This window comes from Hydractinia symbiolongicarpus, chromosome 7 (assembly GCF_029227915.1).
Source record: "Hydractinia symbiolongicarpus strain clone_291-10 chromosome 7, HSymV2.1, whole genome shotgun sequence".
In the NCBI taxonomy this organism is placed as follows: Eukaryota; Metazoa; Cnidaria; class Hydrozoa; order Anthoathecata; family Hydractiniidae; genus Hydractinia; species Hydractinia symbiolongicarpus.
Window position 1 is genome coordinate 15,772,064 of NC_079881.1, and position 20,447 is coordinate 15,792,510.

General features: G+C 32.8%; 1 protein-coding gene across 3 annotated transcripts; it reads left to right on the forward strand.

Annotated features, from left to right (window-relative positions):
• Positions 1–943: 943 nt before the first annotated feature.
• LOC130649276 (uncharacterized) lies at positions 944–19,713 on the forward strand. 3 transcript variants are annotated; one of them, XM_057455530.1, is made up of 4 exons: positions 944–1,131; positions 17,768–17,880; positions 18,627–18,777; positions 19,575–19,713. In XM_057455530.1, exons 1-4 carry the CDS (start codon positions 1,086–1,088, stop codon positions 19,667–19,669), a joined length of 405 nt encoding a protein of 134 aa, XP_057311513.1. In that variant the 5' UTR covers positions 944–1,085; the 3' UTR covers positions 19,670–19,713. The 3 variants fall into 3 exon arrangements, with proteins under 3 accessions (XP_057311513.1, XP_057311512.1, XP_057311514.1); XM_057455529.1 differs by lacking the exon at positions 944–1,131 and adding an exon at positions 3,389–3,488; XM_057455531.1 differs by lacking the exon at positions 944–1,131 and adding an exon at positions 8,515–8,646.
• The last annotated feature ends 734 nt before the right edge of the window (positions 19,714–20,447 follow it).

Genomic DNA, 20,447 nt, shown 5'->3' on the forward strand with positions numbered 1-20,447 from the left:
TTTTACACAGAATGTGTGCAATTGTGTTGGGGATACTATAACACTATCATACTCTTATATTTATTTTAAAGGTTACAGGGTTTCAGCAAAACTAGCAGAATAAAATTCCTTATTTGTTTTTGGGAATCCACAGAGTTATGATGCAGCACTAAAATATCAGCTTGGAATATATACGTTGGAAGAATTCTGGGATGTTATCCGGGAGAATCTATAGGGCAAGGTGTTGACAAAACCGAGATTGAAAATAAATTTCTTCAATAGAGTTTTTAGCACGAGATCTCGTTAGAAGGGGCCCAAGAACGATAATAATTATAGGTTAAGAGAGAAAGAGAGATGTGCATATTTTATATGGCTACATAGCCTCACAAATATCAAGGAATATACCCTGTCCGTCCAGGAGTTATAGACTTTGCTCACACCCCCATGTCTATATGACTACTTGTACACCCTTCAGCTTCGCTCTATGATGTCATATGTAAAACTGTCCTCGTACCATCATATGGTGTTTTCAGATATTACAATACATGTATGGCCATTTATGTGTAAAGTGCTATTTTTTGCTGTTTGGGAGGGTCTGTAAGGGTATGTATATGGTGTTATAGAGGGTCGGCAAGAGTATATTTTTCAGCCTGTAATAATACGTATACCATTGGATGTCTATTATAGTATACCTTAAGTGGATAAAATTTCACGAGGACTAATTTTCGCGAGGTCAAAAAAGGACATTTCGTGAGGATTAATTTTTGCGAATGGATCGTTTCTAAATATTTCGCGTAGACAAATTTTTGTGAACTGACCACTCTCCAATTTTTCGTGAGGATTTTTTTTCGCGAATCACAAATTTTTAGTGTGAGGTTAACGTCAGAAATAATAAATGGCTTTTGTAAAGAAACTAGTATTTGCTGTATTAGTAAAGTTACAAAGATTTATATGTCATCACAGATCTGCTTCATCATCAAGAAAAAGACCAATCAAACATATTTTGATAAACTTTTCATCTATCCACTCTTTATCGTCACTATCTATTACAAGTTCACTTGGTATATATTTAGCAGCCTGAAGAATCTCAAAAGAATCAATGGTTGATGCATCACTACCCTCTTGAGTTCCACAAAATGAAACAAACAGCAGGTGAGTCGTTTGACCTTTTCCTTAACAAAAATGAGGCGAACATGTGTTCATTTCAATGTGATAGCGACACATGTAATGTGAAAGATACCATGGTTAGAGACCAAATTGTAATTGGGACGACAAATGATGACGTTAGGAAAAATGCTCTCAACAACCAATGGAATTTAGAGGAGCTTGTTAAAAATGGGAGGAAGCTGAGAGCAGCCACCGTAGGAGCTCAAAAGATAACAGAACAACCAATAGCCAATGTAAGCCGTGTAAACACATCTGGAAAATACTCTAAGAGAAACCGTGCAAGAGCGGACCTCTTCAAAAAAGAAGGAAAGAGGAATGGATCTCCACCAAGAATGCCCAAATGTTAAAACTGTTCATCGAAACGTTGTAAAGGAGGGAAGAAGTGCATTCAACGAGAAATGCTTTAAATGTGGACAGTATGGACATTTCAAGGGTTCAAGAACATGCACAAAAGGAAACAGAAAGCATAAGCAGAATAGGCGGGTAAACAACTCATCAGCAGAGAGCAACTCCGAAGAGAAAAAAATAGTATATTCTGCATTTTTTTCACATTAATCAATCAACCGTTTCCACATCTAACAATAGAGGAACGTAATCGAGTATAACATCTATTTACTGTCATAAGTCGCTTATACAATAAGTACAAACCAAGTAAGAAAAAGAGCTTTTTAAACTATTACTTTACACAAAAAAGATATTCCAAGCACTGGGTATGAATGATTATGCAAAAATAATTCTACATTTAAAAACACAATCTAGGCAAAAGGAAATAGAAAGAATATGGGGTTTAATAGTTAAGGATTCCAAATGGGCTAAAGCTCTTCAGAAACAAATGATCTCTTAGGACCAAATAATATAACGTTGGTTGATTACTTTTAATGTATCTATCTTTTAATTTTGTATACATCCACTGACCATATTGGATCAGTAGATCGTTTTCGTCTTTCACCTTTATAAATTTGTCCTTTCAATTCACTGGGCTCATATAGATATCTAACATTGGTACCAACATCAAGTAATGTATTATTATCACCATTGATGGCCTGTGAAAATCCCTGTTTTATTAAAGTATGTTTTATGGCATCTAATGGTTTTATATCAATCAGTCTGTTTTTTTCGTTTGCAATCTACCAACCCATTCTCTGTTACTTTTTGATGGATCCACAAACTCTTTATGGTATTGATAACTAAATAGTTTATCTGCCAATGTTTTATTAAATCATTCAACAGTACCTTGACTTATATGTTGGCTCGGATTACCACGTTGTATTATGACATTACGCTTGTTCATAAGTTTGGTAACATCACCATAAAACTCTTTGCCAGCATCGCAAATCAATATTTTGGGGAATTTTAGTTTGGTATTAACATATATCCAATTAAAGGCTTCAGCAGTTTCTTTTGCGCTTTTACTAGTTAGCTGATATGCTGATTTATATCTAAACACAGAGAGCATACTTATGTTTTTCTTTTGTACCTATTATTTTGCACTTATCATTTGGAAGATACAAGACATCTACCTGGTGAATATCATTGGGTGTAGCATAAATAGAATATGAGGAATTGGGTCTCGGGACATACTTTGGTGCTGGTAGATATACTTGATACAGTGGTTGTTTTAGTAGCCATTTTTCTGCTTCTTGTTGTACCAGCTTTTTTAGCCAACTTGCTTATTGCACTTTTACCTCTCCAGTAGCCAGTATCAGAGTAATAAATCTTATCCATTCTTATAATATATGGAGTATAATATCTATGGACCATAAATCTTCTCATACTTGTTACTCATCCCATTGATTGGTGGACATAGGTCAGTAATGATACCATCTAATATCACCATATCTGATAGAAATGTAGTATCCTCATATTTTATTCCATTTACAAATGATTGTATTTAGGTAAGAACCTTATTGTATGATGTGTATGCAAATTTATACATCTTAACCTTGTTAGTAATATAATTGTTTTCGTCATATATTCCTGTATGATGACACCAACACCGCTTATAGTTCCCAATATGATGGCATTTGCGGTAATTGTTCCAGCAATCCCACCAACAACAATGTTATACTAACCATATTTCGAAATAATTTTAGTTTTTTAGTCTGTTTATATTTCCATTTGTGGCATATGTACAACTTACGATAATATTTATACCTATTCAATAGTTTCTGAACAATCTTCACCACTATATTCAAAGCCTATGATTTGTTTCATTATATTATATGTAAAATAAGTTATTCTAGTTATATATTATACAATGGCAGAAGGTTTTGAAGATGATGTATTTGATAAAAGTTTTAAAGATGCTGATGATAAAATAGATGATAATATTGAACTAAAAGGTATCAATAAAGATGTAGCTCAACAGCTTGAATTACAAATAAAGTTGAACAATATAGATACAATACAGGTACAATGTCAAAAGAACAAATGGCTGAAAGAAGTAAGTTGATAAATAAGATCAATAAACTACAATTAGGATTGGAGAAAGAAAAAGTTGGGTTGTCTTAAACATTCGTAAATATACTAAAAGATGAATTTATTAGATTTGAAGAATAAGAGTTAAAATAAGAGTTACATTAAGAGATGCTATCAAAATGTTGTATGATAAAATTGATTTTCATGATAAAAAGGTTCTGTTCACTAATGAAAATAGTGAAAAGTCATTATTATTAAAAAGGAACGGTGGATGAAAAGTGGCTAATTCATATCTTAAATTATTAGGTAATGATTTCTTAAAGGACATGGACTTTGATCCAAATTCAGCTATTATACCTGTTCCAAAAGCAGTAATAAGAGTAACTGCTAAACTGAATGAAAAAGTAGATTCAGCAACTGATAAAATACAATCAACCAGTAGTCAAGGAACTTCAGAGTTGATGGCAGAAATTTCAGATATACTTGCTGAATCCATTGAGAGTATTGATCAGGAAATATCTCATATGGATGGTAATGAAAAGGAGGGATACTTACAACTAAAAATGAAATAAAAGTAATAGATAAATTTATAAATACCATGGAGGGATCTCTTAAAGTGGCTGTGTTACATAATGTCAAATATCAAAAGCACATTGAATTAGAGAATAATAAACTCCAGGAAATGGAAGATAATCCTGATAACTATGCTAAGGAACAGAAGCATATATACAGGGTACACAGGAAATGCAGGATCGAGTGGATAGAATAGATAGGCGTGTGGAAAATGAGAATATAAAAAGTTAGCAAGACGATTGTGATGTTATTGAAGAGAGAATATAGGCAAAACGGGTTAGATCCATTTGGCAATGCAATTAAGGAAGCCACCAAAAAACTGTATAGGAAAATTAGGATTACATCAAATGATATTCTGTTTGACAAAGAAGAGATGGTGCACAAAGGTCAGTATCGGAAAATGATAAATGGTATTCACCTAAAGATTGTGGAAAAGTATTGGGTAAGGAATTTATCGACAAAATCATTATCAGAGGTTGCTTAACACTGAGTTTGATTGGGACGAGGATAATTTGTCTGATGATGATGTTGTAGAAGGGCCAGCTATGCAGATCAAGACAGAATGGGTAGTGGAGGCTATTAGGAAATTCAAGATTGGCAAGGCTGCAGGAGTATCAGGTATTGTTGCAGAGATCGTAAAAGCATCTGGATATATTGGAGTTGAGCTTATTACAAGTCTTGCTAACCAGATTATAAAGGATAGTGCTATTCCAAGTGAGTGGCAGTCGAGTGTAATAGTGAATTGTTTCAAGGGCAAGGGTGATGCATTAGAAAGGGGTAACTATAGAGGTTTGAAGTTGGTTGATCAAGTAATGAAAGTTATTGAAAGAGCGATTGATAAGTTACTTAGAGAAAGAATTGATATAGATAAGATGCAATTTGGTTTTGTTCCAGGGCGTGGCAATACAGATGCAATATTTCTACTCAGACAGCTCCAGGAAAAGTATTTAGGAAAGAGAAAGAATCTCTATTTTGCCTTTGTAGATTTAGAGAAAGCTTTTGATAGAGTGTTACTTAAAGTTATTTGGTGGGCTATGAGAAAATTAGGTGTGGATGAGTGGCTAGTTACGATGGTACAGTCTATGTACAGCAATGCTAGAAGTCGTGTCAGGATTAATGATTCACTTAGTGATGAATTTAGTGTAAATGTTGGTGTACATCAGGGTTCTTTACTTAGTCCTTTGTTGTTTGTTCTAGTCTTAGAAGCGCTGTTGATGGAGTTCAGAACTGGTTGTCCATGGGAGTTATTGTATGCAGATGATTTGGTTCTCATAGCAGAGTCGATGGAAGAATTAGTTGAAAAGATTGAGAAGTGGAAGAAAGGACTAGAAGAGAAAGGGCTATAAAGGTAAACACAGCAAAGTCTAAAGTCATGATTAGTAGCATTGCAGCCAAGTGTGACCTTGTAGTTGGAAAGTGGCCTTGTGGAGTTTGCAGGAAAGGGGTTGGTAGTAACTCAATTTTTTGTCAGACTTGCAAGCATTGGGTACATAAGAAGTGCAGTAGTATTAGTGGAAGGTTAAGGGCTGACATACTGTTTGTATGCAAGCGTTGCAAAGGTGAGATTATAGAGAATGAAGTATTTCCAGCTTTAATGATGTACAACAGTGGCTCGTTAGAGATAGTTGAGAACCTCTGTTACTTAGGTGATATGTTGGGCAGTGAAGGGGGTGTTGGAAGAAGTGTTACTTGCAGGATAGGTTCTGCTTGGAAAAAGTTCAGAGAGTTACTTCCTTTGTTGACTAGCAGAGTCCTGTCAATTGAGGTAAAAGGTAGGTTGTATGAGGCCTGTGTAAGAAGTGTTATGTACGGTAGTGAGACATGGGCAGTGAAGCAGGAAGATCTTGACCGTTTAGAAAGGAATGATATGAGAATGGTTAGGTGGATGTGTAACGCCAGTCTGAGAGACAGAAAGAGTTCAGATGAGCTAAGAAGCAGGCTAAGTCTCCGTAGAATTAAAGATGTTATCCAGATAAGAAGATTGAACTGGCTGGGGTACTTGGAAAGAATGGAGGAGGATAATTGGGTAAAAAAGTGTAGAGACTTGATAGTTCCTGGGGCAAGGCCCAGAGGCAGACCAAAAAGGACTTGGCAGGAGGTTATAAGGATAAACTTGATGCAGAGGAAGTTGAGTTTAGATCTAACACAGTCTAGATCAGATTGGAAGAGGGCCATTAATATACCCCGTCCAACCCATGCTAGCATGGAAAACGGACGTTAAGCCGAGAATGATGATGATGAATGATGATAAAAATGAACTTTGACAAATCTTTCATTCATTAAATGAAACAAAGAGGACATTATCCAAATTGGAAGGAGATTTAAATCAATTAAAGTTCTTGAGATCTATATATGATAGGATGAAACCCAAGGAAACAATAGAAATGATATAATGTAACTAAAAAGAATGTAGCAATTCAAACATTAGAACAACAGTCATTCAAACGTGATGATGGAGTTTTAGTACCAATGCGTGAACTTAGAGGTTTGGACCAAGCAACGACAAAAATCAAGGGAAATATTAAATTGGCTGTAGCAAATGGTTTAGATTATAAGACAGATTTAGAAAAAGAGAATGGGAAACTTAAGGAAATTAAAGATAGTAAAGATTATACTGATTTGCAGAAACTGGATTTAAGAGAAAAAAAAGAAGAAAGAAGAAAGAAATTGAAACAGAAAAATCAGCTTAATGATGAGATTATTGACGATTTAAAAGGAAATTTTAGGGACCAGATATCATACATCAAAGATTCACTCTCACATTTTATGGATAAGGATAAAGGTACATTAGCAAAAAATTAAAAACCTCTTCCAGGAGCAGGGTATTACGATAGTATCATTTCTAGTAGCCTTTGGTATGGCCATTGGTGTGTTGGTAGAAGCATTATTACCTGGAGCCAAAAAAAGGACTGCAGGAAAAGATAAAAAGAAAACCAATGGATGGATAAGTAATAAGTTGAAGGCACTTGCAAACCTGTTGGGTAGATTGGCTGATAAATCAAAAGCACTACCTGGAATTATTGGATCCATAATATCATTTATACTAAGTAGAATAAAAGATGTTTTCAGATAGTTATCTGAGAATGTTTGGGCATTGGTTGTAGGCATTGGTATGCTAATCTATGTAAAAGTACCACAAAAGTGAAAATACAGTGGGCATGGTTAATATTACAGCTATTTTTTTCTCTTCATGGGTTATTTAATCTGTAGGTACTTCTGTAGTCTTCTTTGTGGGCGTAGTTGGTGGTTCTTTCTTTTTGGGTTGTACTACTGTTTTCTTCTTTTTAGTAGGTGTGACTGGTGGTTCTACTATTGGTTTTTTCTTTTTAGCCAAATTAACTTTAACATTAGTACCTAGACCAAAACCTGATTTAGATACTAGGATTCCATTGTTATAATTATTTACTTTCCCAATTCTAACGTTCATATTAGTTGGTTACATATAAACATTCTCATAATCCACTTTACTTCTAGCATATTGTAGTGTATCCTGGAATCTTTTAATGTCTTCTGCTATATCCACATGTCTATTAATAATCTTTTCAAAGTTATTCAAAAACACCTGCTAGCAATCTAATGCTGGACCTGTATTACCTAAAATGTTTGATCTTGTAGACATTTGGGATGTTAGTAGTAGATAAGAGTATGCTCTAACCGATTCACTTAATTTCTGTACGCCAATAGTTGTTAATCCCTTCGAGTGCTCTATAATCCATCTTGCAAAACTTTTGGAGTCATAATATGCATCACCAGGTGTGTTTTTATATTCAGGTTGTTTACTTTGATATGAACTAAAATAGTTTTCATTTCTCCAGGTATTATAATTGCTGTCAACACCATATTCCCCACATATTTGTAGATATTTGTCCCTGGTAAATGTATTATTACTAGCGGAAAACCCTTGTTGGTAGATAGACTTCCAGTATTTTGAAAATCTGTCTAATGTGATAATAAACATGGAATCTGTATATGCTTTTAGCCAAGGGATGATCTGTTTCGTTCAAATGCTCGGGTGATATTCCACATACGCTTGTTGATAAAAAATACTGCAAAACTTAATTGAGTCTGCTATAATCTGAATGGGCTGGATTTCCAATTGTTATACATCGGATCATTACCTTTAACCATACCTACTTCATAGTGGTAAATAGGTATAGCTGGTAGCTGTTGAAGGAAAATCTAATCAATTATACGCACAGGGGATGAAAAGCTATCACCAATGGGATGAAATCAAAAAACACTTTGGTGCTGATAGATTGAAACAACATGGCTCAGCACAACATGAGTTAAATTTATTTGATGTGAGAATGGGAGATTATTACACAAAACAATTTGAATTGTAGTTGGATTTCAGATCATCCGATGATAACACACTACATGGAAACGGCAGACGTATTGAAAATGCTTCAGAAGGTATTACTCTTGCTATTACAAAGACGGCTTGAGCTGGTGGTAATCTGCAGTGTTGTATCTATCTATTTATGGATGCCCAAATTAACATTTTAAATGGTGCGTTTGTTAATATTATGTACTTAATATATAATGAGTTTTCAAAATTTCTTCATAGTGCAATGTTTGTTGGTGCAACCGCATGCAGTAAAACTGAATACTAATTAAAACTACTTGAAACTGACTATAAACACTATTTTGAATACATTATGTCCAACAGTTTTAGATAATAAGACGTACCTACAAGAAAATGGTTAGTGATGATGACAGTGTATTTATTGTTTCTGATGTAGAATGTAAATTGAATGGTTAGATTATTATTTACCAATACTTTTAAGGGCCATGAAAACCCCATTTATAATTGGTGATTGTTCTGCTGAAGGTGAAATAAATAAAAACGTGATGCATTATCAGAACTTGCATTCTCTGGTATGTAGATATAGAAATCACTCCCTATGGGTATTAACACAAAAGTATAATTCGGTTTCAAAAGATGTTAGAGAACAAGTTAAATGGCTTTGCTTGTTCTTCACCAAAGATAGAGATTTTTTAAGAGAGAATGATGTTGTGCCAGATAAGAATGAACGAGATACTGAAGTGTTGCCAGCCAACTAGTTATTATTTGTTAAAATCTTGCTAAAATTTGTTGATACACTAGTTATACGCTAGGTATAATTTTGTTAATTAATAATATAATGATTGAAAACGCTAACTTCATTTTGTTATTAGCAATTATTTTTGCAATTATATATCCATGTTATAAGTTGCGTAAGATTTTCTATTATATCTCTTATAATAATACAGAGACTGTGTCTGTTAGTAACAGGCAAAGTGGATATGCTTATTTTCCTTTGATGTAGCCGAAAAAGTTATGTCTCAAATGTTAAAATTTCTGATGTTACAGCGCGACGTCAATAGCACTACTTTAACGTCAATATCTTATCCTATGTAACTTAATGAAACCAATATAGTGCACCAAAAACTTTGAGGCCAAATAACTTGGAAACGAGGTGGTAACGTCAATGATTTTTCACCGCGTGGGTAACTAGGGACCACTTTGGACTAATTTGGGTAAGTTTCCCAAACCCTTATATTTCATTAATCGCTCATCAAAACCACACAATTATATACATTTTCTTGATCAGCAGTGTAAGCTCTACACTATGAAGGAAGCATGAAAACAAGTTTCTCAATTTATTTAATGTGTATTTGCACTGCTGACATCAGCAAAAAGTCTAAAACAACCTATTTTTCCATTGTCCTTCTGCCTAAGTGGATTACTCCACGGGCCTTATCAACTAGTAAATATAGTAATGGATTCCAAAGTACTTGATCAACTAACTAATTTAGAACAGAATGTTAGCCAAGAATCAAAACCTAAAAGAAATGGTAGAAGAAAGAAAAATATAATTGAGGAACCAATGGAAGAAGAAGTAGATACTGAAAAAAGGAATAGACTGATTAATTGTGTTCTATCAGGCAATTCTAAACAACATTTGGGTAAAGAATACACTGAACAACAAATAATGGAGATGAACGCCAATGAGATCAATAATATGTCAACAAGATATGAGAGCAAATTAAGCGGCCAGATGACTAAATCATTAGGAAATACATTAATCGGTTTATATTCTAATATAGCATGTGGAGCTTTAGGTATAGAAAATAAAAAGGAACTAAATGATGATTTAAGAATGATCCATTTCTTAATACTGCTTTACAGAGATTTACATGTGATATGTATTACCAGTTTGACGCAATGTTGGCGCCAGTTAAGGGAGATTTTCACAAAGCGAATTGAAAGGCGAATTCGACGGCGAATTGCATCTGAGCATGCGCAGTTTTGTCTAAATATTCGCTTCGCTGAAAAGTAGAAACAGTTCCTACTTTTTCGCCGCTAAAGGTTTTGCTGCTAGTTTTAGACCAATCAGAACGACCGCGTTTATTTATTTATTTTATTTATTTATAACAAATATTTATACAGGATTTTTCCATTCAAAAATTAGTAAAATATACAAAATATATATAATTACAAAATTTCTGTTCTTCCATGGGTCCTGTTTCCCAGCCACCAGAAAATAGTAATAAAATTTAAAATAATAACTAAGAATGTGTTAGTAAAATAGTATTTACAAATTAAAAAACTCTTCATATAATTTTATAAAATCTTCTATTGATGCCGAAGCACAAAAAGCAAAGACGTTTCCTTAACAGATCTTTAATTGATGCTGGTTTAGATTTTCTTGGCACGTTCTTCTTGAATATAATACGATTTGCTCGCTTTTCTAAATTTTCCAACTTTAGCTGAAACGTATTGGTAGAATAACATGTAATGATTGAACAATACGTGAAAACTGGCGTTCTGATTGGTCTAACCAAAGTCAACAATGAATTTGGCGTCTAATTTATTTTGTAGTGAAAATCAAAAAGCATATTTGCCATCGAATTCGTCGTAGAATTTGCCGTTCAATTCGCTTTATGAATATCCCCCTTTAGTGTAGACATGATTACAGGTAGACAATAAATTCTAGTGCTAATAGTAGTAATAATGGAAGTGCAGCAAATAGTGGAACCAACAACAGCTGTAGCAACAGTAACAAAACAGAAGAATCCCCTAAGAGTTGAACAGGGTAAAAAGCTTGTTGAACATAATCGTCGTGAAAAAGAAGAAATTAAAAGACTCAATGATAGTATAACTAAACAAGATAACACCATACTGTAAAGCAAACTACAACAAATAATTACCAGTATGTGGGTGTTGGTGTAGGGTTATTGCTAATAGGTGCATCATATGTTGCATATAGTCAACTAAGAAATTATTAATATTAATAAAACCGTTTATTTCAAAGCAAAAGTAATTGCCAATATATTGGAATATACAAATACTCGTAAGGCTATAAGGGATCATGTTAAACCGAAAGATAAAACAACACTAAATGACCTCAAATCTAGAGGGTCCGTGGCGGTACCCTTAAAAATGGACATATGATTTAAATAATTGAATCAGGATTGTATAGCCTTATTATTAGATCAAAGATGGAGAAAGCAAAAGAATTTAAAAAATGGGTTACAAGGGAAGTTTTACCATCACTAAGAAAAACCGGAAAGTATAAGAAAAAGATATTTAAAAAATAAAAAAATAAAAATAAAACCTACACAATAGAATCAAAATATGATCTACATTCAAAAGTTGTCAATTATATTGAAAACCATTATTACCCTGAGGCAATTATGTCTGTATCATTGGGTGAAAACGAAATAAGTAGTGACATGAGAATAAGATCATACAATATGGGTTATCAGAAGGTTGCACCAGATATGGTAAAACAAAATTTCCACATGGTATATTGAGGAATTGTAATTGAGTTTAAAACACCAAAGGGTAATGGTCAATTATCTGATAATCAGAGAGTGTTGTTACAGAAATATAAGTTGAATGGATACAAGATACTGGTAAGCAATGATTATGATGAAATTATAACAGAGATCGTCAAATATTTCTATGAGGTGAGAATTAAAAATGTGAATATTGTTATAGGACATTTAAATCACAGTAAACATTGAGCAACCATCTAAAGCACATACATAAAATACTTAAATTAATAAAGCTATTGTACATTGTAATGAGAGATTGGTATTGTCCAATATTTAAAATGGTATAAACTATAAATCAAATGGGAGGCTTCAACATGTACAAACAAATAAGCGCCAGGTAAATAAAAACAGAATCGTGAAAATAATAAAATAAAATTATAAGAGATTACTATAGGAAAGGAGTTTGAATAAGGATAAGCACGTAATTATAAAGTATCATATTTCAGTTATTGAAATGACGTAAAACACTTTTTTATTATTATTATAATTGAGTGTTTGGAAAATATGTGAAAAATATTATAAAATGGTAATATGGATATACTATACTATCATTTATGAATGGGGGATTTAAGAGATATCACTTAAGAAAATACCAATATATAATCACATAATGAATCAAATAATTTCCAGGCCTAATAATATAATGATGAGTGAGAGAGATCTCAAAAAACTAAGCAAGGCTGAGCTAATTAATTTAATACGTGGTAATAAAACCACTGATAAGAAACATCGATATATTAGAAATCCAGAGACCAAGAAATGGATCAAGATAGATGATCCAACGTATAAAAAACTTTTGAACCAGGGTAAGATGGAACCCTATAAGCCAATGTCAGCACCCAGACCCATAAAACCTGTACCAGCACCCAGATCCATAAAACCAACACCAGCACCAAGACCCACTAAACCTGTACCAGCACCCAGACCCACTAAACCTGTACCAGCACCCAGACCCATAAAACCAACACCAACACTAAGAAAAACGGTTCCACAATAATACAACTTGATAGTGCATTTCAGATGGCAACTAAATCATTCGTTGATAGAATTAAAAATAATATGGACCATTAAAACAATTAGAATCCACAAGAAATAATATATCTGGTATTTTAAATAGGGAATTGGTGAAATTAAAAGGTTATAAACATGTGGAGACACTAAAAATCAGATTTTCAAGACTATTCGAATAATATGTTGTTTAAAATTGCATACTTTAATAATAGAGTTCAAACAATCATAAATGGGAACGATTATGCTATAAACCTATCATCCCAGCAAATAATAAATCTTATCAACCAATGGATTTCTGAAGGATCTGGATGGGCTATTGATTCAGTAGATTCACATTGTTTTAATTTGACATTATATGATCCATTGAAGGGATCAAATTATATAGAACTACCAGAAAAATTAAGAAATAGTTCAAAGGGACTAATCAATATACAAAATACAGATGATGCATCCACAGAGAATTAAAAAATTCGATAGAAAATATCTAGATGAATTGAACTATGATGGTACCACTAAACAGTATAATATAATTGAAAAACCGAATAATATCAGAATAAATGTATTGGGTTATGAGGATAAACAACCATATCCAATATATATATCAAAAGAGAAATATGATGATAGTATGTCACTACTATTAATAACAGAGGATGAAAACAAGCATCATGTATTGATTGATGATTTCAACAGCTTTATGTACAATAAAACAAAACATAGGAAACGAAAACATTTGTGCATGTACTGTCTGAAATGTTTCTTAACTGAAAAAATATTAACACAACATAGTGAAATCTGTATGGTAATAAATGGTAAACAAGCCATAAATATGCCAGCACCAGGTGAGAACATATTAAAATTCCAAAATTATCATAAACAGAGACACCATTTGTAATATATGCAGATTTTGAAGCCATCACTGAGAGAGTACATGGATGTGCACCAAAAAATAATAAATCATATACAGAAGCATACCAGATGCATGTGGATTGTGGATGCGGTTATAAGGTGGTATGTAGATATGATGACAATTATAGCAAACCATTTAAAATATGTAAGGGTCCAGATGCCGTATACAAATTTATGAAAGAAATGCTAAAGGAAGCCAAATATTGTAAATACATTAAAAACAAACATTTTAAACAGGATATGATAATGTAAAAAACTGATATCGAAAACTTTAAAACAGCAGTTAGTTGCCACATATGTAATCAAAAATATATTGAGACAGATATCAAAGTTAAAGATCATTGCCATGTAACAGGTAGATATAGAGGATCAGTACATAATGATTGTAATTTAAGTTATAGATTAACAGACAAAGTGCCAGTAAATTTTCATAATTTGAGAGGATATGATAGCCATTTTATTATGCAACAGTAAAATCGTTAAAAAACACTCCTATAAATATAAATGGGGAGAACTCAAAGAAATGGACATCAACGCAATTCCAAACAATATGGAAAAATATATAGCAATCATGTTGGGCAATCAGTTAAAATTTATTGATAGTTTCCAATTTATGAGTTCCAGTCTGGAGAAATTAGCAGATAACCTTCCAAAAAAATCATTTAATTATACGAAAGAGGAATTTGGTGATAAAGGAAATTTGAACCAAAGACTAAAAAAGGTGTGTATAACTACGATTATATGGATTCATTTGAGAAATTTAATGAGACACAATTACCATATCAAAAAGATTTTTACAGTTTACTAATTGATGAATATATCATTGATGAGCAATATAAGCATGCTAAAAGAGTTTGGAAGAAGTTTGAATTAAAAACAACAGGAGAATACCATGACCTATATCTAAAATCCGATGTATTACTATTGGAAGATATATTTGAAAACTTTAGGGGCACCTGTTTAGAATATTTTAAATTGGATCCATGCCATTATTATACATCTCTAGGATTATCTTGGGATTCTATGCTGAAAATGACAAAAGTAGAGCTTGAATTGATGACATGACAGATGTTGACATGTTTATATTTATTGAAAAGGGATTAAGAGGTGGTGTATCATATATTGCCAACAGATATGGGATATGCCATCGAAGTATCTAATGTATTTGGATGCTAACAATCTGTACGATTATGGAATGTCACAATATCTACCAACTGGTGGATGAAGATGGTTAAAAGAAAAGGAAATAAAAAAATGTAATCTAGTTGATTATAAACCAGAAAGTGGTAAAGGACTAATATTAGAAATTGATTTAGAATATCCAAAGGAATTACATGATTTACATAATGATTATCCATTAGCTCCAGAGATATTATGTTATCAGACTATTGTAAAAAAATCCAAGAACAATATAATATATCATCAGTAGGTGATGTAAATAAATTAATACCAACATTAGGCAAAATAGAGAAATATGTATTACACTATCGAAATTTACAATTATATATATCAGTGGGATTAAAAATCAAAAAAAGTACATCGTGTATTAGAATTTGATCAGAGCCCATGGTTGAAAAAAATATATTGATTTCAATACTAATTAAAGAACCTATTGTAAAAATGAATTTGAATTTTTTTCTTCAAACTTTTGAATAACAGTGTATTTGGAAAAACTATGGAAAACATAAGAAAACGTGTAAATGTAGAACTTGTAACCAATAAGGACAAACTAATGAAATTAACATCCATTGAATCATCAAAAATATTCAACGAGGACATTGTGGCTGTACATAGAATTAAGGAGGCACTAACTCTCAACAGACCTGCATATGTAGGAATGTGTATTCTTGATTTATCCAAAACATTAATGTACGATTTCCACTACAATTATATAAAAAAGAAATACAAAAATAATGCAAAACTACTATTCACAGATACCGATTCCCTAACATATGAAATTACAACAGATGATGCATATATGGATTTCTGGAATGATAAAGATAAATTTGAAAATAGTGACTACCAAGAATCATTACAATTTTATAATACATCAAATAAGAAGATTATTGGTAAAATGAAAGATGAGGCAGCAGGTGTTCCAATAGTTGAATTTGTAGGATTGAAGTCTAAGATGTATAGCTATATTAAAGATGACGACGTGTGGTAAAACTGCCAAAGGTGTTAAAAAGAACATAATCAAAAACATAATCAAACGTAAGACTATAGAAATGTATTATTTGAAAACAAACAATTATGCCATAAAATGAAAACCATCAGAAGTCAAAATCATATGTTGGGGAGTTATGAGATAAACAAGATATCACTCAGTTGTTTTGATGACAAGAGATATATCCTAGATGGTAAAAATAGTTATGCGTATGGACTTTACAACATTTGAACTTTTTCTATACCATATATTAGAAACATCAGACAGTTAAACTTTTTCTATTCCATATATTGGAGAGACATCCGATGGTATACTATATTATAGACATCCAATGGTATACGTATTATTACACAGGCTGAAAATATATACTCTTGCCGACCCTTGGCAACACCATAAACATACACTTGCAGACCCTCCCAAACAGCAAAAAATGGCACTTTACACGTAAATAGCCATACATGTATTGTATTATCTGAAAACACCATATGAGGGTATGAGCACAGTTTTACTTATGACGTCATAGAGCGAAGCTGAAGGGTGTACAAGTAGTCACAGACATGGGAGTGTGAGCAAAGTTTTAGTTTACCCCCATGTCTATAACTACTAGGAGTCCTAGAGTATTTAATGCTCATTTTGAGTTTGCAATCCAATTAGAGTCCGTGCTCTACCAGACAACTTCCTGCAATATCAAACAGCCCGCACTGTGTGCCATCTCCCTAATTTTCCTCACATGGCTTGGGTTCATCTGGCCCTATGGTAACAGTCAAGGGGAATCAAACCCCAGTCTCCTGCACCGAGTGCATGAGTAAGCTACTGCGCCTCATGATGCCAGGAGACTTGGCGCCTTTCTGAAATCTTATATTTCTGTTTCTTAGAAAAATAAAGTTTTAGGATATGCTCTGATTGGTCAAAAGTGTCGATAATTGTTTAAAAAGACAAGGATTGACAAGAAAAGACAAAATGCGCCAATAATTATATTAGATTTTTGTGTAACTGCGACCATACAACATACAACAATATTTGGGCATAAATAAAATTTTGCTTGAACACTGCATGTACAGGATACTAAACAGAATTAAAAATTACAAAGAAACACAAAAATATCGAGATGTAAAATTCTTCCTACTGTAACTACTTTCTGCTCTGCCATATTATTTATGCTTTTTTAATTTATTCAAAAATTAGAAAACATAGACACAAAAATTAGAAAGTGATTTGCTTTTTCAACTGTTTTTGATCGCTTTTGACCGCTATAGAAGGTTTACTAAAAACTCTCCTCTTTTTTCAAGTGTTTATAAATATCAATATAAAAATGCGAGTCTGTAAAAGGAAAAGCTGGGCTTGCCAAACTATAGCAGAATTAGCGTACAGATTTTCAAGAACCCAAAGCTAGATAAACAAAAATAAAACCACTTTTACTTTGTTGCACTATAACTGACTGAAAAAGATAAACAACAATCTTGCCATCAGATAAAAGTATAAAGTTGAAAATGTAAACAGAAAAAAAATATATGCAGAAAGTAAAATTTAAAAGAGCTTATATTTGTTAAATATGTGCAGGTCTACAGATAGAGAGCAGGAGTTCCAATCAGTAGCAGTAACTCGCTAACTCACGGACTACCAACTCTCCAACTACCTAACTTCCTGACTATAAAAGTTCTCTTTTTAACATGAACATTATAACTAAACGTGAATTTGTAATTCTTGAATTTTAACATACAGCTATGGCAGAAACTAGAATACCAAAACCAGCCCCAAAGTCAAGGTATGGTCCAAGCTTTGATGAAATAGAAAGAAGAGATCCGGTGCAATGGCATACTGCTCATCAAGCTTGGGTTCGTTTTTTGTTTGTCAGTTTTTTTTCCATTTTTTTCAGCAGGTATTTATAACAAATTTTGTACCCAACACCTGTCTTCACACAAACTCAAATTAATCTATTTTACAAATCCATTACGGCATGCTGATTTTTTTAGCAAAGTTTCACCTGTATATTAGTCATGAATAAACAGTTTCCTCCCCAATCACACTTTCTTTGTAGGGTATCTGGAACTATTCCTAGGGAACTGCTGGAGTGGTAAATCTAGTTGTGTTGTGATGTTCATCATTTTCTATTTGTTCGTTCCTACTCGTAGATTCTTCTTAAAAAATAGAAGAAATTGATTTTTGACACAAAAACTTTTTGGTTGTTTAGCTTCAAAATATTCGCATCAGATTTTGCTGCAAAATATCTTCAAAAAGTGACAAAAGTCTTCAAGCCCTAGTTTCAGAAAAACAACTATAATACAATCACGATATAAATTGATAATTTGGGATCAGTGCAATTGGTTACTTTACACAGGATCTTTATTCAGTTTTCTATGATATATATTTTGTTAACTCGTGATTATGCATTAAACAGCTGCTTGAGTGAACATCTGGTACCTTTTTTGACCTGTGAATAAAATTATAAATTTTTTTGTTTTGTAAAACTATTTTTTATGGAATCTTTGCTTTCACTGCTAATATATTCATTGGAACCTGTGATTGATGCCCGTTTTTATGGTACAGTCTATTGCTATTTGTACCCTGTCATTTTGTCCAGGTAAAGGAAAGAGTTGTTGAACAAGAGATGGTGAAAATTTACAAAGAACGCATGTCTGAGTGCTACCAAAGAGAACAAGAGAACTTCCCACAATTGTGCAGAAAACAGATCTTAGATTATTGGAATGCTTTTCAAGCGTGGAAAAAGAAAGGTATTTTTTAGCTTTAGCTAATATTTTGAGGCTAAATAGAATAAAAGTTAATGTTTTCATTGAAAAAACTGAAATCAGGTCAAGTAAAAAATTTGTACAGAACGAACAATAGGCAGTTTGCAGAAAACAATTCTGATAGACAGGATATCCTGCCATGTAAGAACGAGATGTTAATTTTTGTCATTTTGTGCTGTTGTGCGTCAAATCACAACTTAATCTTCAAACGTGAAGATAGTGTCCTGTTGTGCGTCAAATAACAACTTAATCTTCAAACGTGAAGATAGTGTCCTGTTGTGCGTCAAATAACAACTTAATCTTCAAACGTGAAGATAGTGTCCTGTTGTGCGTCAAATAACAACTTAATCTTCAAACGTGAAGATAGTGTGCGTGAGTGTCTTATTCTGATTTTTGCTCCTGCAAATCTTAATGTATGCATTATCCACTATGCTTCGAAATCCATCTTCACACATTGAGCTGTGAAGTCACTTGAACACCGCTCTTTCAGATGATATGTTATATTTTACTGAAGACAATGTTTTCAAAAACAGAAATATTTAAATATCTTTGCCAAGAAAAAGCAACTTTAGAACATTTTAAGGGAAGTTTTAAAAGGGGCCATTTGTTTTTCCTTTGACTTTTTTTTTTGACTCGCGAAAGTTATTACCTTTAAGGTAGCTTTCCAATTTTTTTTTCACTGTAAATACTGCGTATCTATTCATCCTTTGTGTGGACAACGATCGTCGAAAGTTTTCGTCAATAGTGCGCTGCGGTAAGAAATCTTATTTTCTTTCTTTTAGACTGGGGCGTGACAGAGGAAGGTTCGGTGTATAGATTTAAAGTTCCTATCGAAGAATATTACAGAGAAGTGGAGGCTTTATATGATGAGAAATGAAATGTTTGTATATGTTCTTTAATAACAATAATATGTACAGTGAATGTGGTACTGTTTTTTCTAAACGCGCGCAAACTATATTCCGTTCTGATTCATGAGCGAGATAATGTGGCAAACCGGTGATCGTGTTTATCAGGATATCTAGAAAGTGATTTATTTTTATAACAGATCAACTGAACTGTTTTTTATAAACAACACAAAATGAAGTTTTTAAGTTTTTACTTTTATACTTTTTGATATTGGAAATGCATAAGTAACGCGAGCCCTAAAGACTAGGTTGATCCCTGCCATTTAAGATGGATCACATTCAAAAACATAGGAAAAATTTTGGTTCTGGAATCTTCTTGGTTGATAAAATTTGGCGTTTAGATTTGATCCATTCCAAACTGAAAGTTGAAATCATTTATGGACAGGAACGAAAAATGTTTATAAAAACAAAAAAATAATTAGCAGATAGTTAAACAATTTAAAATATATTTATTCTCCTGTTCTTGTTTGTTTTGTTCTTTAGTAGAAAGTCAGCTTTATTTATGAAAAATCTAAAGCCAGTTTAGTGAAGCAAACGGCCCGCAAACTTTAGGAAACCCAAAAACCAAAAAAAGCAAGTCTAAATATTTTTAAAATATTTTTAAATCAGTTGATTTGTCCTAGTGAAATTTAATGGAGCTTTTTTATCTTGTGATTGACAACTAGGAGGAGAGCAATATAATGGAGCGCCGCATGTGCCATGAAAATAAGATCAGCATTTTTAAGTAAGGTTTAAAATTAGAGCAAACTC

What these genes read in the sequence shown, in the direction of transcription:
- LOC130649276 (XM_057455529.1), top strand. Translation starts at nt 3,404, where the DNA reads ATGGCAGAAGGTTTTGAAGATGATGTATTTGATAAAAGTTTTAAAGAT. An exon ending in TGATAATATTGAACTAAAAG is followed by an intron (nt 3,489 to 17,767) that starts GTATCAATAAAG and finishes TTTAACATACAG; the next exon opens with CTATGGCAGAAACTAGAATA. An exon ending in TCAAGCGTGGAAAAAGAAAG is followed by an intron (nt 18,778 to 19,574) that starts GTATTTTTTAGC and finishes TCTTTCTTTTAG; the next exon opens with ACTGGGGCGTGACAGAGGAA.